This window comes from Drosophila navojoa, chromosome 2 (assembly GCF_054131105.1).
Source record: "Drosophila navojoa isolate 15081-1374.11 chromosome 2, UAZ_NAV_1.0, whole genome shotgun sequence".
Classification (NCBI taxonomy): domain Eukaryota; kingdom Metazoa; phylum Arthropoda; class Insecta; order Diptera; family Drosophilidae; genus Drosophila; species Drosophila navojoa.
Genome location: NC_142890.1, coordinates 4,213,993 through 4,236,892, shown reverse-complemented (window position 1 = coordinate 4,236,892; position 22,900 = coordinate 4,213,993). Strand labels below are relative to the sequence as shown.

Below are 22,900 nucleotides of genomic sequence, written 5' to 3'. Positions count from 1 at the left end.
CTTGGCATCGACTGTGTAATTATCAATGCCGAATTGGAGGGCTAGAAACGTCAATCAGAAACAAAAGGCGTCGCTCACACATTGAATATGCAACAAGAGTAGGTGGTTTTTTATGATTCAAACTGAATTTTACTTTGATCAAATGTATAGCAATTGGTATAAGGATACCGCTGAGTGTCTCCAAGTCAGGCACTTGGAGTTTTATAACTCCTATCTAAGCTTTGTAGCCTATATCAATGAATACAAGAAAGATAAACTCATATAACGAGTAAATCCACAGACCTTATACTTTATCGTTTGGGCTGTAATAATAATTACGTCTTTGAATAATTTATGTGCTCAGCCAATTTATTGTCATGTTAATTATAACAATCGAATTTAATTCTACCTTGTTTGATGGATTGGCTAGATTCATTTGCTGCACAATGATCATCATGCGGCTGCTGAGTTTATCAGTTTGTATTCCATTTGTATATGAGGGTTACATTTCCATTGTCCTGGCTATTGTAATTCTCAGCGTCATTGTCATTATCAAAAAGTAAATCATTATCATTGTCATTGTCATTGTATTGGAAAAATTCTGTGTGTTCCGCTCGGGATTTCCAATATCTATCCAAATCGATTGCCCAAATTCATTTGCTGAACTATAGCCATAACGCTGAACGCAAACTTGGCCACCTGTAGATTTAAAGCGATTTAAAATCAACCCATAATTTAGTTTCATTAAACTTGAATTATCTACTCACCTGAATATTGCTGTTCAATGATATGGAAAAAATACCTCCAGCTTTATAGGCAATGGGCTGTTGCAGGTTGTGCATGAAAAACTTAAGTGTGGATTTATATTTGGGCTCAGCGTCAATCCAGTGCGAATCGAATAAAATATTCGATAGTTCCTCACAATCTTTGGCCAATAGATCGCACAGATAGCAAAATGGAAAGGTCTCCACCATTACAGCTAAGGCAAACATGATCGCAGAAATTGCACGAAATAATCCAGAGAAATATAGCACATTGACCATAGTCATACCCAAATCGATTCCGATCAACAGAAACTGTATGAAAATTGTTTGCGACATGACTGGACGCATTAAGTTACAGCACCTGAGAAAGGGAGTTGATAGCAAAAGCAATATTAACATATAGGACCGGTGGAATTACTGTAGGATTAGTTTGTGATAAATAATGTTAGAAACCAACTCATCGTAGTTCTCTGCCTCTGTTTGTTGAGGATCGGTGCGTAGCTTGCGAATATGGTCTTTCAGAATATCGATATGAGCTCGAAAGTTTACCAAGAGCACAATTGTGTATGTGTCACTAATTAAAGCCAGCTTCGTCTGAAATAGGAACACAATGTACTCAGAGATCGTCTGCAGCCAAAACTTTCCAACACTGTCGCTCCAATCAAAGATCGGATTGTAGATCAGCAACGGTGGATGTCCATTTAGTATTCCAATGATGAAGAGAGTCACCGTATAAGCATAATAAAATTGAGCATATACAAAAAATATGTAATTTGATCTAGCCACAGCTGCGTGGATCTTCCGACGATCGCTGTCGTTTTGTAGTCGCTCATCCAGATCATCTAGAATCGATAATGTCCCGTGCACTCGCGTCATATATATGTATAAAATGAAACTCTTAATGGACACACCAAGACAATTTAAGTCGAGCGGCAGCAAAGTCAGAAACTCTCCAGGACTAAAGCTCTTTATATTACTAATGAGTCCGCCAAGTAAACCCAACGGTCCATATATCAATGGGAAGTAGAAAAAGAAGCAGGTATACAGCGAGTGTAAGTAACGTGGAATACCCAGTTTTGGTGGCATCCAACCCAAGAACTTCAGAAACCGAAACAAATAGGTGCAACACTCTCTGGAGCGTATGCGAACCACAAGCGGAGCTGGATGAATTAGTCTGAATATTTTGGTCATTGTGAGTGAAACTGAGGACAGTCTGAACTGTGGTTAGCATTTATACGATTTTGGGATATCACTTGGATAGAAGCAGCTGTCAAGGTGTCCATCACTTTGCATTGGCTATGTAATTATCAATGCCGAATTGGAGGGCTAGAAACGTCAATCAGAAACAAAAGGCGTCGCTCACACATTGAATATTCTGGATGGGCACGCGCCTTCGATCATAGAATATATATAGTGCATTAGCGTCGAAAAAATAGAGTACTTTAGTACTGTATAGAATACTGTATAAGACTGCGAAAAGAAGAAGATTTTATTATATGTGTGTAGTCGGGTACATCTCCGATTTATAATGTGTTAAAGTTTTTCAGATCTGTCCACTAGGGTCGTGGTAAATCGGATAATGCACTTTCCGATATATCAGAAATCATTTTATTCTATTCTATTAGAATAGATCTTGATGTATTTTTGTCACTATTGATGCTAGAAACCTTAAATCATATTTATATACTCGGACTAACCACTCAAGACCATATTCCTAATCAGATCTCTAATCGTTAAAGGCATGTTCACTTGTTTTCTCATTGGACACATTTATTTCTTATTTTTATATAATTTATTTTATTACTTACAATAATAATTAAATCATTAAATTGTTAAAGTTGCCTAGGAATTGCATTTTATCCTTTTCTCACTTCTCAGATTATTTGAATCGGTTGGTAAGATTCATTCTCTGCACTATGGTCATAACGCTGAATGCGAACTTGGCCATCTGTCAATCAAATTGTTCTATATGAATTCGAAAACCACTTTATATGTTAGCTCACCTTAACATTGCTCTTCAACGAGATGGGAAATACGCCACCAGCAATAAATTCGATGGGTTGTTGGGCATGAAGCAAAAAGATTCTCAGGGTCGATTTATATTTGATGCTGGCATCGAACCAGTTCGATTGGGCCAAGAGATTGGCCAAGTCGGTACAGTCGCTGGCCAGCAAATCGCAATAGTAACAAAAGGGAAATGTCTGAACCAAAATGGCGCAGACGAATATCACCGAAGATAGGCCACGAAAAAAGTTGGAGAAATACAAAATGTTGACCAGGTTTAGGCCCAGGACAATGCCAATAAACAGAAACTGTATAAAGATAGTGAGCGACATTATCGGGCGTATCAGGCGACAGCAGCTGAGGAGTAGATAATTAAGTAGAGAATGAGGTATACTAGATAGCTGTACAGCTGAACCTACTACAGTATCGACTGATGATAGGTAATGCAGCCCACGAGCTGCTTATACTCCTCGGCGTCTGTCATGAGCAAGTCCTGGCGCAACTCGCGTACGCGACCCTTCAGCACATCGAGGTGAGCTCGAAAGATATTGATAAAGACAATGGTGAAGGTGTCCATGGAGAGTATCGCACAGGCCATCAAACTCATGACGATCACCTCGATAACGGACTGTGCTAGTAAGCTCCACGCCCCGTTGCGCCAGTCGATGATTGGATTGTACATTATCCAAGCTGGCTGGCGATTAACTACTCCAGCTATGGCATCGGATATTGTGTAGATGGCATAAAGCTTAAAGTACAATAGGAATATATAATTCGATCGTGCAACAGCCGCGTGAATCTTCCGCCGATCCCCGTCGCTGTGCACCTGCTCGTCCAGGGTGTTCATGGCGCTTTTGGTCTCGTGCAAACTGCTCAGGTAACCCAACATCGCGAACCACTTGACCGAGGCTCCGATTATGTTGAAAAACATTTGCAGAACCTTCAGAAATTCGCCGGGCGTAAAGTGCTTGGCGTCAATGAAGAGGCTCAGGCCTAGGCCAGTTGGCAAATAAATGGCAGCAACTACAAAGACGAAGCTCGACCAGCACAGATACAAATACCGCCGGGGGCCCTGTTTGGGCGGAATCCAGCCAATAGCGTACATAACGCGATACAAATAAGTGCAACTCCTTTCGGAAGGCATACGCACTGAAAGCGGAGCCGGATGAATTAGCTTAAATATGACTGCCATTGCAATTGATACTGGGAAATGTCTCAGACGGTGCTCAGCTTTTATGCCAAATGGAGGACAACAGCTGCTGAGTCAGGCTGAATCGCGTTAGGACTTGGCCTGTAATTAGACTTTCAGAGGTGTCAATCATTTGCGGGTTCTCGTATTCAAAATTTCTGTGCTACACTGAGTTCAATTGCACGAGGGAGGGTTCTAGCTGGGACTCTTAGGCTCTGCTGAACGAGGTTAAGGGCTACTGGAAAATATTTACGAAATTATAGTATCTCAACTTGATAATAATAAATAATGATGAAGTGCAATGATATTGAATACGGATGATAAATTCTATAGAAAATAAGTTCACATTTAATAGAAGAAAGTTTTATTATATTTTAGCTTTATTTACTTAAAATTCTAGGCTTATATACCTACAAAAAGTATCCTAAGGATAATTAATAATTAATTAATTTTCCACTCTTTTATTTTCACCAAATCGTAGTCTTATATACCGGAAAAAAATAAATAAATGTTTTTAAGATGGGATATGGGAAGCGTTCCATTTGTCGAGCATAAACAATTTATGCTCAATTTTGATGTGATCCTAAAAAATGGCTGATGGGTCTTTTGCTTATGCCTTAACTCAAACTGATATTCATTACCAAATTTCTTTGTTTACCTTATACATACACTCTCTATGTTCTCAAAAGAGATCAACACTATAAAACTTCATCAGTTGAGGGCTGCGGGTATACAAAATAAAATGTTGTCCAAAGATTTAGAGTGAATAGAAAGTATACTTAGTATGCTTATACTAACTACTTTTTTTTAAGGCAAAAACTTTATTTTTGGGCTTCATTTCAATAGAGATAAACCTCTTAATAACCAATGTTGATGGTGGAATGAGAACTTCTGTTTTTCAAATTTAAACAGTTAAGGCCGATTGCCAAATGCACAACTAAAAACTATTCCAATCGAAATTCTATTGGATATCCACACAAACAGCCTGGAGATATTTTTCATTTGCATTTGCCTAACTCTATAAAAACACTTGATTTATGATATAAATAAAATAATATAATATACATTATATATGTAGTTGCATGTTGCTGCCAGTTTTGGATGCTAGAGGCTGCTGCTCGAACTGGCACTGGCAAATATATAGAATTGCCAGAGATATTGTAATTTGCACAGCTTTGACACGCAACTAATAAACCAGGGCGTGAACGTCGCACCTGGTACAGTAGTACTAAGTAGTTGATGAACGCGTGATTCTCGAGTAAATGCAAAATATACAAATAAACAAATAGACAAATAGATATGTAGCTTAGCTTTAAGTAGAAAAATCCCAGCTGAATAAATAGATTACACAGAACTAATATAAGTCTGCATTGACTAATATAATTTAAATAAAATAAACTTAATATTATTATAAAACAAAATAAAATGCATCAACACATAATTTAGCGTGACTGTACAAAGATATGCATCGAAAACATTAGCTCATTATCAGTATTATTTCCTTGATTTTATCATAGCAATATTATGTTTTATTGAATAGACTTTTTATTTTTTTTTAAGATAATTTCTTGTCGCATTTAACTAATATAAATATTTTTTCTCTTTTAGGTAAGTCCATTTAAAGTGTGAAGCCTTTAACTTAGCTGAAATAAACTCTAAATATATTTAAATACTTGCGGAAAATCAGGTAAAATAAAAACACATGTATATGTATATGTATGTAAATATTTAACATGCAGTTAAACTGACTGCCATATATAGAGATTAATTTTAAAATTGCATAAAAACCTATAAAAACCTTGTGCAATTTAATAAATTACTACAAATTAAATAACATTCTCCTAGCCTTAAATCATTGCGCATTTCCAGCCACATATTTTGAATATTTTTCTCAAGTGCAAACGCGGAAAAAACTATATAAATTTCACACTAGCCGAGTTTAAACGGGCTTTCCTTTTGGTGTAGTTTCAACATTCCGCTTTGGCTTCCGCCTCATGTCCAAGCATTGACCGCAACAATGAAGGGCTTAAAAAACTTAAAAAAAAAAAAAACCAAAAGAGGGGAAGCAACAACAAGTGGCAAATAAAGCCACAAAAAATGGCCCGAAGGCCAAGCCAAACAACAACAACAGAGCCAAGCAACAGCAGCAGGAGCAAAACATTTAACAAGCATGAGGCGGAGGGGATGCTCGGCTTGAACAAAAACAAAAGTAAAAGCGCAAAATTGTCATAAAAATGCATAATAAAGTGGACGCCGCAGCGCTATAATTGCTGGCCAAATAATAGCTGTAATTTTGTATGCCATCAAGTTTAATGCGCTCCGATAAAATTTCGTTTAAGCTGCAAATAATCTGCGTGTCTCTGGGCCACGTTTGAGGCGCTGCAACATTGCGTATACGTAATATCTGAAATGCGTTTTCTGCAGCTGCCTCTCGACGGCTAATAAAGCCATTAAACAAATTACAAATTAATTAGCTGAAGACTCAATAACCAAAAAAGTGAGCAGAAGCCATGCAAATCTGTGGAGTTGCATGATATCAGCAGCCGAAAATTATCAGCAGAAGAAGCAAGCGAAACCAGCTCGAGCAGAGCGGCCAAGATACAAATGTATCTGCGCACTGGCTCAGATACAAATGCATCTGCACGGCGCACTGGCAGCCACATGTGGGCCGTGCAGTGCGCATCTGTCAGCCACTTTTAGGCATGTTTGCGCCTCGCTGTCACCTGCTTGCCCGCTGGCAGCTCTAATGGCCGTTAGCTGCCCACGCGGCCAAAAATGATCGCGTTATCTGTGCAACTTGTGGTTGCAACTCTTGTGGCGACTGACCAAAAAGCCACAACAAATATCTAAGCCAAATGCCAGGCATTAGTCATAAACGTAGCGTCTGCAGCGTGGCGCAAAAGCCTTCTTAGGCAATACCCTGGAAATATGCGAGAAGCGAACAGTTTTGGAGTGTAGAGTAGGAGAGCATATCTATGAGTCGATAAGTATCGATATGTATAAATGTTAAGGTGGTTTGATAGACCAGCGGAGATAGTTTTAGCTGTCATGAGTGCAATATGAATTTGAGTTTTCTTTAACTCGATAAATATCGATTTATATATGCATATATACTATAACAATTAGAACCGTAAGGACCTCAGCACAGCTTACAGATTTAGTCGATAACTATCGATTTAAGTACATGTTTTTAGCTACCTTTCGATAGTCTTTTAACTATGAGAAGCTTAGCATATAGATAACAATTTACTTAAAGTCGATAAATATCGATATATGTGACTCCTAAAAAAGCTATAGGGTCTACTCCAAATCATTATATGTATATATGGGATATTCAAGCTATGTTCGACAGACTTTTGATTGTTAAATCTCCATAATCAAAATTCGAACATAGCCTGAAATTCCCATTACTCTAAGTCGCTAAATATTGATATATAGAACTGCTATGGGCAATTGAAAACCTATTGGGAGAATCTTAGATATGTAAACTTCAAATAGATTTGAATATCAAGTAATTTATCAGAACAAAGTGATTTTTATATACTCTTAATGCCTCCTTCAATTCGATAAATATCGCCATGATATCGAATATAACAATTGAGGCTAGCAGCCGCAACTTAGTCGTTCAACCATAAGAAACAAGTAGCTAAAGCAATGCTACATAGATTTCAATAGCATAAGACTTCAGTTGAGGTATTTTAAACAGCTGTGAGAAGCGCAAGGAAAGGCATGTATGGCGATTTGTAAAATTTTAAATATAAATTTGTATCTATGCATGCTAACAGACATAACTATGTATATAAACACAGTTTCAGGTACTTGAGCTGTCTTAGCTATTTACAGGGTATATGCTAGTCAGTGTTTTGCGATAGCTGTTCTAGTGCAGCGCAGCATGATTTGTTTTCTTTGCTTTGGTGTCGAGTTGCGTTGGCGTGCTTTTAAGTCAGGCGGCAGCTCCTTTTTGGCATTGTTCTGTCTTTGGCTTTGGCTCGTGATTCGTAATAAAGTCAAGGAGAACTCTCATTTTGGGCCGCCGCACCGAGCCAGGCCAAGCGCGGTCCAGCTCAACCGGTTGCAGTGGCACGTCAGTCAGTCAGACCGTGTGTGGGTGTGGACGAGGGCCCATTGTGCGACGGCAGCAACAGCAGCGTCGCGACGCTTGTTGGCCTGGCCTAAAACTAACCGCACTGACGGATTGCTTTCTAATGGTTGGCCAAATGTGCGCCGCTGCCGTCTGACCCTTTTTTTTCTATTTTTGTTGCCCAAAATTGTTTGCTGGCGTTGGCGTGACCGCAGCGAGGCCAATAAAGTCAGGCGGCACGAACAGTTGTTGTTGTTGTTGCTGGTATATGTTGCATGAAAACGGTTAAATCGCCGCAGGCGCGTAACCTGTCTTAAGACCTTTTGCGCAAGTGCAAAAATTGGCCAAAACTGGCAGCAACAGCAGCGGCTGCAATGGCAACGGCAGCGGCAGCATTTAACTGCGTCTCCAACCCGAGTCCAAAAGTCCAAGTCGAAGTCCGTAAAGTATCTGTGCCGTTTGCCTGCCACATGGCCGCAGCATGCGATCGCCATATTTGGCCAAAATAAAATAAAATTGTATGTGTGTGTGTTTTGTGTATAAGCTGCATTTAGCTTGGCTAGCCAAAAATAAGAAAAAAAGAATAGTATTGCATGCCACTTGACTTGCCGCCTGACTCGTATTTGGTTAGACGTCGCCCTAGGCCCCAAAAGCCTGAGACGCAGCCAGCACTACTCGACTCTCTCTGCCTCACCTCACCTCACCTCTGGCTCTGGCTCTGGCCCTTGCCTAAGCCGGTTTCTTCTTTTTTGCATGCCCGCTCATAAATCCCCAAGAATTCGCATTTTGTCTTCTCAATGCTGCTACGGCTGCTACGGCTGCTGCGACTGTTGGTAATTCAAGCTCACATTTGACTTTTAACTTTCGGCCAACCGATATGTGCAATGTGGCCAAAACTGCAACAACAACAACAAATCATTGGCGGCCATTTTGGTCAGATGTGTGCCGAAATTGATTACAGCTCGAGGCAACTATAAAAGAACGCAGCGCCAAGAAATCATATAGAAGGGAGAACTAAAAATTTTAACTATGTTAAATGGAGTTAACATTAGAATTACAGACATACATACATACATACTGCAGCAAGAGTCCAGAGACTCATGGGTTGAGAGTCACAGCACGTATGTGTAGTGTAATTAATAAAGAGTATTAATACAGTAGTTTCCGTTTAAAACAACGCTCAAGGGATCGTTGTTATACCCAGAAGAACCAATAGCCGTCTAAGTTTACTCATATACATAACTATGTTTTGGGGACTAGAATTTAAGTTGCAATCACCGTACGGATACTCTAGGCGGTGCCATTATAAGTGGATTCTACTATATATTGATGCTTAAGATCCGCTGGAACTCTCTTTCCTCAGTTTCCCAAGAAAAAATATGTAGATAGATAGATAGATATAGATAGATATATATAGATAGATAGATAGATAGATAGATAGATAAATAGATATATAGATATAGATAGATAGATAGATATAGATAGATAAATAGATAGATAAATACAGATGGATAGATGGATAGATAGATAAATATATATAGATAGATATAATTAGATGGATAGATGGATAGATGGATAGATGGATAGATAGATAGATAGATAGATAGATAGATAGATAGATAGATAGATATAGATAGATGAATAGATATATAGATAGAAAGATGGATAGATAGATAGATTTAGATAGGTGGATTGATATATAGATAGATAGATATAGATACAGATAGATAGATATAGATAGATAGATAGATAAATAGATAAATAGATAAATAGATAAATATATAAATAGATAGATAGATAGAGCAATCGATAGATGTAGATAAATAGTAAATATCTAGTAAAAATTAAGTCTTTGCTCTCAAAGCTATATATCTGATTATTGCTGGGTCTCAAATTTAGAATATTATGATAACAAGTAAAGCCTGCAAAGAAAGCCAAGTTCCATCAAAAAATCATGCCCATATTTACTAATAGATTATCTAGGTATATTAATAATTAATCCAAAACACAGAAACCCTCCGTCCCAGCCACTTGAAGGCAATGCCACTGTACGAGAAATATAATGGCTAAGTCGAATATTTAGGAGGCGCAGCGAAGTGAATCTAAACAAATCAAATTAAGGCCACACTTTAAGAACTAACGTGGCTTGTAAATATGTTTTTAACGGTGCTGAAGTAATGCGCGACGCTGAAATCGCTGCAGCGTGCCAGCAGCAACAGCAAATGCAACAAAATATAATACTCTATATGTATGTATATATATATTTATATTTCTATATATTTGTATGTATGTATGTGAACGCATATGGATACAGTAAAGCCGCGATCCGGCTGCGGCAAAAACAGCAATGGGCTAAAACCAAAGCAAGCATATTATAAACAAACATAATCGCTGGCGCCACGACACGCTTCGCGGGTCAAAAGCGGTTGCAGTTGCAGTTGCACCAACACCAACAACAACAACAACAGCAACAACAATGATGACTGGTGGCAAAAAAGAGGCTAAAAAACTGAAGCAAAACAAAACGGAAAATGAAAAAGAAAAAGAAAAAAGAAAAGAAAACGAAACGAAACGAAACGAAATGCACATGCAACAGAATCCGTGGCTGCCACACTGGCTGCCAGCAGCCAGGCTAAGGGTTAGCTAGTGGCTAGGGGCATGCGAAAGGGAGACGAAGAGGCGGCCTCTGCCCCTCTCTCCCTCATTTGTTTTTATTGCAGCTTGCAGGCACTTGGCAATCCATCAATAAAATGAGCCTCGGCGCGTGCAAAGAATCAGCCAGCAAGCCAATAAGTACGACGTGAAAGAGTCTGCTGCAGCTGAGGAAGAGAAGAGGGGGGAAGAGGGAGACAGAGGGAGAGATGGAGCGATGGAGCATATTATGGCTTGTGGGTTTTTCATGACTCTTGGCTTGGCTGCACTTGGCTGCCCGCCGCTGTTTGCTGCTCATGTGAGCCCTGTCGGATACCCTGTACACGCAGCGAAGCTGGCAAAGGGATGGCATGTGGCTAGGGGTGATTAAATGTGGACTAGTTAGCTAAGACTGCGAGGGATAATAACCCTCTGAATGTGTGTAAGAGCTATGAGGAATGGATTTATATTCACCTGATAGAAGTAAACTCTAGTCTTATTATTTTTGCAGTTAACTAAAGTGAGGAGATTAATGCTATAGAAAAACTTATATTCCTAAATGTTGTATGATTCTTGGATTAAGCCCAGAGCAATACCAGCTACAATTCGATATATTGTATAAGCAAGTTTTAGATTGGAAATATGGTAGCTTATTCCTACAATTCAACTCCCATTTTTGCTCATTTCAATCCCCAGCTTTGCTTTCTCATCTAGTAATGCATACTCTCTCTCTCTTTTTCTTCAACAATAGAGCAGCTCCTAGTCGTGCCAAGTATAGAGCATTGTCTAATCAAGCACACCCTCTCACTCCACTCCAGTTGTCACTTATAGAACAGCTTCCCTGTATCTCCTCTGTATATGTATTTTTCCCTACTAAGGAGTCGTGCATACCATATTTCCCTCTCTCCACTTCAAATATCTAATTGACAACTACAGAGCAGCATTTAGTCGTGCATACCCTACACTGCATATGTCTATTTACCAATCAAAGAGCATTAAATGGCCATGCATTTCCTTCCTCTATCTCTCTCTCTCGCTCTCTCTCCCAGAGCATTTGGTAGACGTGAATCTCTGTCTCTCTCTTCCTCTCTCCCTCTCTCTCTATCTCTCACTCTCTCTTTCTCTCTCTCTCTCTCTCTCTCTCTCTCTCTCTCTTTCTCTCTCTCTTTCTCTATCAGCTACAGAGCATTGTCTAGTCGTGTATACCCTGTCTGTCTCCCTCTCCCCCCTTCACACATCTCTACTTGTGCGCGTACTTTGCCTTCATTATGATCATGATTATGATTATTTGTGAGCAGACGTTTTGCTGTGCCTTCGTCCCTTCGGCTGGCTGGAGCTGCTGCTGCTCACCTGTTCGGCCCGCCTCACCTGTTCGTCTGCTGCTAATGTGGCGCACTCATTCAATCAGTGGCAAGCAGCTACAACAACAACTGCTGCAATCAGCGCGCGCATCAACGTTGCATATTTCACATTGCCACGCTTCAACATCTTTCCGCCCCGCCCCCCTGCCTCACCCCCTTCGACTACCTTTGTATTGTTGTTCTTTTTATGTGCTTCTCTGTTTTTTATTTGGCGTTCCTTCCACACGTCTTTCGCACTGCTTTTTTTCTGTACCGTGCAGCCACTTAACGGTTTTTCAGTATGCAGCAGCCACAGTTAATTCCCGGGCAATTGGCTAAGCGTTTCGCTTGCGTTCAGTTTGTGCATCGTCTGCCACAAATGGTCAGCCACATGATGTGGCAACAATTCCAGTCTTAAGTGATATAACTGCCAAAGGGAACTGGCTAGAACTGGAGTTACTAAAAACTGATAGAAACGAGAATGTGCTGAAACATTTATGGGCGGAATGTGAAGCTTAAAGTTGATGGAATGACGAATGATAGAGGAATTATTAATGAGACTGCAGTTATTTGAGTGTAACCAACTGAAGAATACGCATTCAGATCTATTTTCGAATATATCATGTCTTCATATACATATATATATACATTTATATATATAATTTCAATTGTAATATCAATAGAGAATATCAGAAGATCTTTAGTTCTTCTAGGCTTATGGCTGTAGAAAAACGTTCTTCTACCCAATATTTTATAGATCTTGACTTATCAACACGAATACATATTCCAAATCCATCCAGCCAATCAAATCGTTTCTAAGATACCGGAAATGCACGCCCCTATCGAGCACATTGAGAAACTTTATTACTTCATTATTCAAATGTATCAATATTCCAAATCTCTAGCTCTCCGAACGGACGAAGAAATCCAATATACTCACTTGACTTTTGTGAAGGGGCATATTAATGAATTAAATATATGAATTTCGAGCAGATAAATATAAATAATAATAAACTCATTATTATACTTTATACTAATATTACATACACTCAACTCTTTTACGTAGCAATCTCTAACATCTGATACTTTCTATAGACAAAAAACCTTTGCTATGTTCTTGGCCCTGTTGCAACTCTAAGTTGACCTTAAAAGCACACCGTGCTGTGTTACATTCCAAAATGACCCCAACTTCCATAGAGTTATTATTTATGCTAAGGATTTTATTACCAAGTGTATAATTAAATAACGAATTTCAACTGCGCTTAATTGAACAACTCAAGCAACTAATTAGGGCTGAACTTTGCCCTCAGCCCTGGTAGAAATAATTTCGGCTCGTTTAGCTGGCCAATTAGATATTTATCGGCACGTGCGCGTCGACTGGGCCATTTACTGTTGGCCATTTTTGTCAGCAATTTTAGCCAAAAGCGAAAAAAATAAACAACAACAAAATCATTTAGCTGTAAATTGTGGCTATAATTGAATGAACTCTGATATCTATATCATGTTGTTGAGTTGCTGTTGTTGTAGTTGTTGTTGGCACGTGTTCCACAGCACATCATCATTCATAAAGTGCAACAGCAGATAACAACAGCAACTGAGCAGCCGAGCTGGGTGCAAAAGATGCAGCGAAAAATAAACAGAGCAGCAGCAGCAGCAGCAGCAGCAGCAGCAAGAAACAACAACAACAATTGCCAGCAGCTTGCTAAGGAAAAGTATTCAATTCGCGTAGTTAGACATAGTATGACACTTGCATATACCCTGTAAAGCGATTTATAGGTATTGAATTTTATGGTTTTATGGACCAAAACCAATAACTGGTACATTAATGTCCATTGAAATATATATAAAATTATAAATATAAATAAATAATAAATATATAAATATAAATAAAAAATAAATAAATATAAATATATACAATATAATAAATTACATATACCATATTACTCAATTAAAAAAATATATAGATATATAAAATTAATTTTTATAAATAATTTTTAACCTTCATTAAAATTGCAAAATAAAAATAAATTATTAATATTATAAATTACATATACAATATTACTCGATTAAAAAAAAAAATTAATAAATTTTATGAATTAAATTTTATAAATAATTTTTAACATCCATTAAAATAAAAAATAAAAATATTATAAATTCCAAATAAAAATATCATATATATGTAAGTATAATAAATTACATATAAAATATTACTCAATTTAAAAAAATAAAAAGGAAAATAAAGCAATTTTATAAATTAATTTTTATAAATAAATTTTAATAATTTTTATAATTTATTTTAAATTTTAATAAATTACATATACTATATACATATATAAATTATATATTACTCAATAAAAAAAAAAAATTAAATTTTATAAATTAATTTTTGAAATAATTTTTTATATACCAATTGTTAGTTAAAATATATCCTATACAAAAAGTCCATATGGTATCTTCAAGTTGAGCTGCTTTCGATAGCAGCCTTGTTACACATTGTTAGGTAAATATGCAACAGGGGCAAAAAGGATCGCAAAGCAAAGTTAGCTTGGCTAATTGGCTGCCGACAGCTACATAATTAAGTGCAACAAGTTGTTGTATCAGAAAATACAGATGGGGAAGACGAGAAATCAGAGGGAGGTAGACGAAGTGCAGCCAGCCAGCCAACAATGTAGCGAGAGATTCGAGCGTGTGCCACAAGCTGTGGCAACAGTGCCGTTGCCTGCAACTGCTGTTGCCTCTTCGCTGTTGGCTGTCTGTCAAAGCAGACAGTTAACCCGCTCAAGCGCTGCGCCACTCACGACTGAAGGTCGCTGCGAAGCATTCAAACTGATTCACGTTGCGCTCAATTGGCTCGGCTGCCCCCGTTTATCACCCACCCAACAACAGCAACAGCAGCGGCAGCAGCAAGAGAAAAACATTCACTCACTCAATCACTCATAGCTCATTCATTCAGTTCGTCAATTCATCAATTTCGCACTCTCTTTTTTTCTCATGCAGCTCGCGCTGGGGTCAAGGTAGTCGTCACTTGATAATGATTACGTATACGTCGTGTGGGCCGCTGCTCATTTAATCTGGTTTAAGGCACTTCTTCTGCTTCACATTCGCATTCACAGTGGGTCATTTCTCAGCATATTCACAGTTTCTTTATGTGAAAATAAGAATGTGACGGTTTTTCGGAAACATTATAAAAGTAACCAAAATATGCTTGTCATTTTTTTCTTATACCCCGAACCCATAGAAAATGGGAAGTCAGGGTATGTTGGTTTTCTTAAAATATAAGCAACAGGCAGAAGGAAATATATATCTAAGCTGAATCAATTTAGTTCCTTTGTTTATCTGTATGTTTGAGTGCTTTGATCTCAGAACCTAGCAGAGCTATAAGCTTGCATTTATTTTTGGAGGTCCCTGCATACCATGCGCAGTTTGTGTTTGTTTCAAAAATTTAATACCTATTCCTGTATTAGTTATATCGATTAAAAATCTCATCAAAATCAGTTCTGGGAATATATCAAAATCACCTTTTAAGCTAGAGTATATATATCTTGCATATATATTCATATATATTCTAAATTTTTTTATTTGTATTATATTCTCAAATCCAAACTTGCGCTTTCATTATCACATTCCGAAAGTTTGATTACGGAATTCCATTAGCATTAAAGTAGTGCAAAATGATTGATATATCAGCTCTACGAAGGGTTCAGGGGATCTCGAGCATTCTTACTCGTCTCTCTGTTATTATTTTTTTTTTTTTTTTGCTCTCGTTGACGTGGTTTAATTTCACGGTTCAGTGCGTTACGCGGCTTAGACGCGCCCATCTGCCCATATTCATGCGACTGTAGCTATACCAAAATGTGCCCGTAGCTACAGCTGTATCTCTCTATCTGTATCTCTGTCTATATGTGCCACCTTTGCCTTTGTTTGTGTTTTGTTGTTCACTTTCACATTTACAAGCTGCACGCAGCCATTTGGTTAGACAGCCGTCGACAGCCTCAATTTTTGTGTTTTTGCCAAAAGCAAAAAAAACAAAAGACAACAACAAACACGTTTCAATGCTGGCCAAAATGCAACCTTGGCTTTTGGCTTTAAACAACGGAAGTTCAATGCGGTAACGCTTTAACTTTTGTTTTTGCTTTTGTCTCAAATATTCGCATTTGTTTTTCTGGTTTTACTTCACCATTTTTTTTTAGCTTTGCATTACACGCATAGACATTTCTGTTTCCGACTGACGCACGCTTTAATTTGAATATAAATATATACAATAATATAGAAATACATAAATAAATTTGTTTTTGCATAAATAATTTGAACGGCAGCTTACAATCCAACTATTATTTTTATTTTATTTAATTTGTAACTTTAAGGACGTATAAATTTCTTTTTTCATACTCAACAAGTTTTAAATATATATATGAAATATTTTTTAATATATGTCTAACACTTTACAATAAATATTTGTAGTTTTTTAACTTTTATAAGAGCTAAAATATTTTTTATATTTTTTTAACCTTTCAAATTAAAGCAGATTTCCTCTCAAAATCAAAAGATATTCCGGATATATCTACAACCCAGGGCACTTCACATTAAATTAAATAATATTTACGAAAAATCCGCAATCGGAACTTTAAAATGCTTATAGATTAAAACACTTAAATATAAATCAGAGCAATCAACAAAAAATGTGAAATCAGAAAATCCAGAGCTCAACTAAAGCGTATCTCAATTGAATATGTTTTTTCATATAGAGCAGATATATGTATATACATACATATACAGATATAACAGAGAAGCGTTAATAAATCGTGGCTAGAGCTCATAATGATATGCATACGTTAATAAAATTACAATGACAGCTCTGACATATAGATTTTATTGCACTTATTTATGGCATTTACTTTTTATTTATTACAATATTTTTCTGCACATTTTTTTGTCTTGTTATATTTTTTTTATTATTTTTATATTGCACTGAAATTGAAATGCTATTAAAGTCAATTACAACTTTTTGTTGTTGTCCTTGTTTCTTTTTTCTGCTTGGGGTCTGCGAACTGTACATAAATAATAAAGGATTTTCATATGGGGCGAATGGTAAAGCTCTGGCTTGGCATTGGCTTGACTGGAATGTCAGGATATTTAAGCTTGTAGACAAACTAGCAGCAGGCACTGTTGAAGCTTGTATACCCTTTGCGCTGAAAGTGTGTTGGAAAACTTTTTGGTTTTTTTTTTAGAAAATAATTAAAAATAATCATTATACTTTTCGAATAAACAGTAAAAAATCTTGTCAATCTAGAAGTCTTACGTAGTATTAGTCAAACGAATATTACAACAGTTTTGGTATGTAATGTTTGGCTCTGAACTTAATTTAGATGTCCAATATTATAATACAGTCGAGTCCCGATAATTTAAAATCACAATGTGATCAGTTTTTTCGAATTATCGAGAACTATCCAGAAAAAATTTTTTCAAGAGGATAGGATTTTTTTTCGATTTATCGCGATTTTGAATTAGCATTGTGACTATACTTAAAATTGTTATATAGAATTTGTTGAGAACTTTTGAACTATTTTATAATATTTAATACAACTTTTATGCTTCAATTTTTACACTCCTCTGCTAGTGTTGAGTAATGAAAAATATTTACTTATAATCATTGTTGAAGAAGAAGAATAAGTCATATGATGTAGCTTAAGATCAGCGCAAGAATATAGTTCAAGTTCTATTGAACCCTTCTGCCTAGAATAAGTATTTCATGTCTGTCCCTCTTTTTCTTCGCCTATCAACTCATCTAGAATAACATCAAACTAGATCGCATATTTTCTCCCCCAAAAGAGTATTCCATCTGCTTCCACAGTATTTCCTTCATTTTCTTTTTTTATGGCTCGCCTCTGTCACTTGGCCCATTCGGAATTGGCAACTGCTTGTTGACAGCTTCTCGTGGCCATTGCGTTGGTTACACAGATTTACAGCCCCAGCTGGCAACGCCTGCAGACACGCCCCCTTATTTGGCTGCTGGTCCGCTGGACGAACTCTTAATTACGCCATAATTTCGCAGTCGCTCTGTCGCTCTGTCGAGCTGTCGGGTCATAGCGACAAACCGCATCCGCTTCGGCCATTGTTTTTTAATTATTTGCCCAACTTTTGTCGAGTTGTAAAAGAAGCTGTGCTGCATGCAACCTCTGTCGTGGCAGCCTCTGTCTCCTGCTTCCGCATCTGTCTCCTGCATCTGCATCTGTGGCTGTTAATGAGCCAACATTGTTGTGTTAATTTGCCTTGCTGGGCACACTGTTCCACGCACAGTGGGGGGGACGGCGCAACCACAAGCTCCCTCTCTCTCTCCCTCCCTCTTTCTCTCTTTGGGTCCCTCCGTTTGCCAGTTATTAAATTGACATTCGCACTGATGACGCGTTGATTGCAATTCCCCCGGCAGAAGAACATGTAATTTTTATGGCCGTCGCCAGTTTTTTGCCGAAACTCAATTTGTCATTTAATTGATTTTAATGCGAGCTCTGGCTATACCGCACGCCTATTTGCATTTGTCCAAATGCAAATGCCTTCAATCGACGGAAAATTAAAAAAGGATTCCCAAAAATTTTTAAAATTAGCAGTGAGGGACTCAGAGATGCCCTATACACAATTGATATATTCAATACCCTAGAGTTATGTTAGAATATACATGCTACCTATATACCCTATACATAGGGACTATGTACATTATGAGTCCTTTCCTCGAATTCTTTTGATAGATCTATTCTGATGATCATTAGGATTGTTGGGGATTACATAGGTAGAATCCTATATTAAATTGGTGGAGTAGAACTTCTATGTTAGGCGAGATAGGCTTATAAAACTGAAGTTTAATATAGATTTTTTTCTTTTATCGATTGGATGAAACCTTTAGATGAGCTTATAAATAAAGCTGTTTCTATAGTTCTTAATCTGAATAATCTGAAATTTTAAATCGACTTTTGTTCATTTTTATCTATTCTATTGATGCACGTTTTCGATTATTCAGACAGAAAGTTGAAGTACACGTAGTATAAGACATTTAACCATACAGACAGATCTACAGATAGACTGATTGAAAGCCTAAGTCATCAATAGGTGGATTCAACTAAGAGTCCAAATCAACATCTTATCTTAATCTTAAGGCATAGAGCCTTGAGCGCAGCATTGAGACACAGCTTTCCGCACGAACCAATACACCCGCATTCGTACACATTTACGTAGTATTCAGGACATTCACACATATGCACACTCTATGTGATATAATCAAAAAGAGAGAAGCGCAACAGCTGATAATGTTTTATGCATATTTTGCGGGCATTAAAAATTAAATTAAACAAGCAAATGCAAAATATACATGGCATTTATTTTATTTATTGCTTTTTACACAAGCATTTTTTTTTATTATTATTTTGTTGCCCTCGAGGGAAGCGCCACAGCCAAAAAAATATTGGCGACCATACATATGTATATGTATATATGTATGTATATGTATATATAAAGGTTATATTGTCATTTACATATCTACGCACAGAGAACGCAAACATTTTTCAAAGAGTCCCAATTGCAATGCGCTGTTAAAGGTATACAGTGGCTGCTCTTATTGTATGCACACATACTTGTTTTTATTTACTTATACAAGTTTTTACACATTTACGACTATATATATGTTTGTATATGTTTCATATATGTATATGATATTTGTTTAATATTTCAAGTTGAGTGTTGTAAAATTTTACAATGCCCTAAGGGAAATTCTTCGGGTCTTTTGTTTGCAAGCGTCTCTCTCTCTCTCTCATTCTCTCTCTCCCACTTTGTATTTTATCTACTTGTTTTTCGCTCTCCCTCTTGTTTTGTCAACCTCTCTTCCTATCTGCCTTCCTCTATCATTGCAAAAACGAAAGTTCATAAATTATTTACTGTTTTACATAAATATATATGCTCCTTTATGATTTAAGCAGAGCATATTGGTTTTCTCCAATATCCGTGAGCCATGAATGAATCATCAATCCATAATGAATTAATCATCAATGAATCATAGTTCATTCTTGCTTTGTTCATAAAAGATCTTTTATAATGAATATGAAATTTGAGTCTCTCAAAACTTATAGATCGAATAATTAATACTGTTATGGTATTCTTATCGAAAATATATCTTTCGTTACAGCTTTTAGCTATAAAAACCTATAATTTATTGTGTTTAAGCTAATAGCTAGCTAATACTTATCACAATGCCCATCAGCTTAGTATATATAATGAGCGAAATTATTTCGAAATGATTAAAATATTTAATTCTAAAATGATTAATGGCATATACATACATATATGCCGAATAAATATATACATATGTTTATATATTGTATATTGAAAATTCTATGTAGATTCATGGCTTGTTTGGGCAACAGCTCTATAAATCGTTTCGAGCCATTTGAGTCAACATTTTATGACTGTTTGCTGGCCAAATGAGCAGGACTTGAATTAAATATTTATTGTAATTTATATAGAGTGTACTCCCATTGTGTGTATGTATGTATGTGTGTGTGTGTGTGTGTGTGTAAACAAACACACTGTTTGACAATAAATTATTGTGCTCCGAGTTAATTACAAATTGCACTCGTTGCAATATTTTGTTTAGCTTATTAGCGAATTGTATAAGCTTTTCTCTCTTTTACTCCTACTCTGCCTCTCTCTCTCTCTCTTTCGCTCTCACTCGATTTGGGCAAATTGTAAATGAGTTCATTCAGCTCTTTTGCTTTTGGCCCACATCGAAAATGAAGAACAAAAATAATCAAAAACCAATTCATACTTTAAAGAAAACTTAAGAAAAAGGTGGGAAGGGTATGCAAGACTAGCAGATGCTACATAGATAGAAATTCGGTTCATATTACTTTGAGTTGAAGAATTATAAGCCAAAAAACAAATTAAATTTTCATATGTGATTGTCAGAGTATTCAATATATTTTCTTTTTATATTATTTACTTTTTCTTAATATACTGCATTGAACAATTATCGTCATTTACAGGGTATATCTACTCAATGAGCGCCTCAAAATGTGCTGACGGCCATAAAATGTTGAGAATAACAATTTCACGCTGGCGCCAGTCAGACTAAAAAAAAAAGAGCTTTACCGCTACATACACAAGAATTTATATGTATATACGTAGTATATAGTTGTATATATATATATATGTATGTATATAGTTTATATTTCAGATTTCTGTAGGTATTTTCATATATAGTATTTATCTCGCTTTGCTACGTGCAGCTTTCACGCATTTCTTTTCTACATTTTTCCATGCGAAGGCAGCTGATAAAGCATTACAAAGAGAGAGAGAGAGAGAGAGAGAGAGAAAGAGAGAGAGATGTCAACCCTCATATCGCAGCCCCTGTACGTACCCCCTACAGCTGCCCCCGACCCCTCGACGTTCACCTGCCATTTACGGCGTACGTGAACTTTGCGCGCCAACTGTATCTAGAGAAAGATTGATGTATGTATGTATACATATATGTATGTGTGTCAGATATTTATAAGATATAGATATATATACATAAATCCATCGCAGTTTCTCACGCTCACAATATGATGTGTTTTTTTTTTTTTGCTCCTCTGTATGTGTTACAGGTAAAATGCCAAGCAAGATTTTTGCCATTTTTGGGCGCCAGAAGGTTTTGTTGCGCTTTACATGACAAGCGCCCGTTTGGGCCTTTTTGCTAGCAACAATGTTGCGGTTGCTGTTGTTGCTGTTGCTGTTGTTGTTGGGTTGCTTGTTTGGCATACGGCGCATGCGGCACACGTTTTTGTTTTGGGCGAGTGTGTCAAGGCAGCGAGCGCCATTGCGAGCATGTATGTATGTATATATGCGAGTCGGTAAGTTCGCATACAGCTGGCAGGCACTGTCGGGCGATGCCAACTAAACCAACTGAACTAACTGATTTTGTAGCCTTTTATGGCCATTTTTGTTGTTTGGTTTTCATATTTGAAGCGTCACAGCAACGAGCACGGGCAACAGTTTCCAATTAATGGGCGCTAATAGAGCTTTAATTAACTCATCTGATCAACAGTCACGGCCAAGTTGGGAGTCCCGTGATTGGGACCCAAACAAAAATTTGTGTGTGGGCTCCAAGATAACGACAAACAGATAACAAATTTGATTATTACGTTTAAATTCAAATTGAAATCTTTATCGTCGCAACTAAGAAATCCTTCTAAAGCAAGCGCAACATGTTGCAGATTGTTTCTTAGCAACATTTGTATGTATAGCTTTGCTCTTTGTCATTGTCCTAATTCTCTTTGCTTGCGTTCACTGTGCCAAACGCAGGCGCAGCGTTAGCATTACCATACAATACACACACACACAGTCAAATGATTCTTTCGCTGCTTCGCGTCGACTGCGATCGCTGCGTTTAAAGAGCAAATGTTTTGCTAGTAGCGCTCTTATTTACGCGCGCTGTTCTCTTTATTGCCTGCGACGCAAATACCGTTCTTTTCAACGTTGTTATTTTTTTTGCTATATTTCGCATAACTTTTTCAGTGTGTGCGTGCGCGTGCGTTTTTATTTAATAATTTGTTGTTGTTGGCGCTGCTGTCGCTGCCGCTGCCACTGCTTGATTATGTGAGCGCGACGCCGCAGTCAACAATATTGCGTGTTCAGTTCTTTTCTAAGCGGCATGCCGTGTAATTCTTCTTCTAATCGCTTCGAAATTTTACAGTGCGCTCGCTCTCGCGAATTTTGTTGTAAGCAAAAAAGAACTTTCGTAGCGTGCGTGTGTGTGTGTGTGTAAATGAGTAACTGTGCTGAAAGTGAAGTTTTCGTTGTCATCGTTAGCTCGCTGATTGGCACATACATATGTATGCATATAAGCGTGTGTGTGTGTATGTACACAGCAACTGGCTCCTTGTAATAATTG

At 37.2% G+C, this 22,900-nt stretch overlaps 3 protein-coding genes across 5 annotated transcripts in view; 1 reads left to right on the top strand and 2 right to left on the bottom strand.

Annotated features, from left to right (window-relative positions):
* The window catches only part of LOC108659345 (sex determination protein fruitless), a 169,866-nt gene that overhangs the window by 102,649 nt on the left and 44,317 nt on the right, over positions 1-22,900 (top strand). The gene's annotated exons all lie outside the window — the stretch shown is intronic.
* On the bottom strand, positions 568-1,944 carry LOC149092069 (odorant receptor 59b-like). Its single transcript, XM_089265435.1, has 3 exons — positions 1,162-1,944; positions 747-1,104; positions 568-678 (listed from the first exon to the last, which is right to left on the bottom strand). The coding sequence occupies exons 1-3, from the start codon at positions 1,932-1,934 to the stop codon at positions 610-612; spliced, it is 1,200 nt and encodes a 399-aa protein (XP_089121561.1). The 5' UTR covers positions 1,935-1,944; the 3' UTR covers positions 568-609.
* Positions 2,598-3,985, bottom strand: LOC149092068 (odorant receptor 59b-like). The gene is made up of 3 exons (XM_089265432.1): positions 3,167-3,985; positions 2,747-3,104; positions 2,598-2,691 (listed from the first exon to the last, which is right to left on the bottom strand). The coding sequence occupies exons 1-3, from the start codon at positions 3,937-3,939 to the stop codon at positions 2,623-2,625; spliced, it is 1,200 nt and encodes a 399-aa protein (XP_089121558.1). The 5' UTR covers positions 3,940-3,985; the 3' UTR covers positions 2,598-2,622.

Bases quoted from the DNA above. Each gene is read 5' to 3' on its own strand.
- LOC149092068 (XM_089265432.1), bottom strand. From the start codon at position 3,939: ATGGCAGTCATATTTAAGCTAATTCATCCGGCTCCGCTTTCAGTGCGT. The intron at 3,105-3,166 runs GTAGGTTCAGCT...TCTACTCCTCAG, and splicing joins TATCATCAGTCGATACTGTA to CTGCTGTCGCCTGATACGCC. The intron at 2,692-2,746 runs GTGAGCTAACAT...TTTGATTGACAG, and splicing joins CGTTGAAGAGCAATGTTAAG to ATGGCCAAGTTCGCATTCAG.
- LOC149092069 (XM_089265435.1), bottom strand. From the start codon at position 1,934: ATGACCAAAATATTCAGACTAATTCATCCAGCTCCGCTTGTGGTTCGC. The intron at 1,105-1,161 runs GTAATTCCACCG...TCCCTTTCTCAG, and splicing joins TATCACAAACTAATCCTACA to GTGCTGTAACTTAATGCGTC. The intron at 679-746 runs GTGAGTAGATAA...TTAAATCTACAG, and splicing joins CATTGAACAGCAATATTCAG to GTGGCCAAGTTTGCGTTCAG.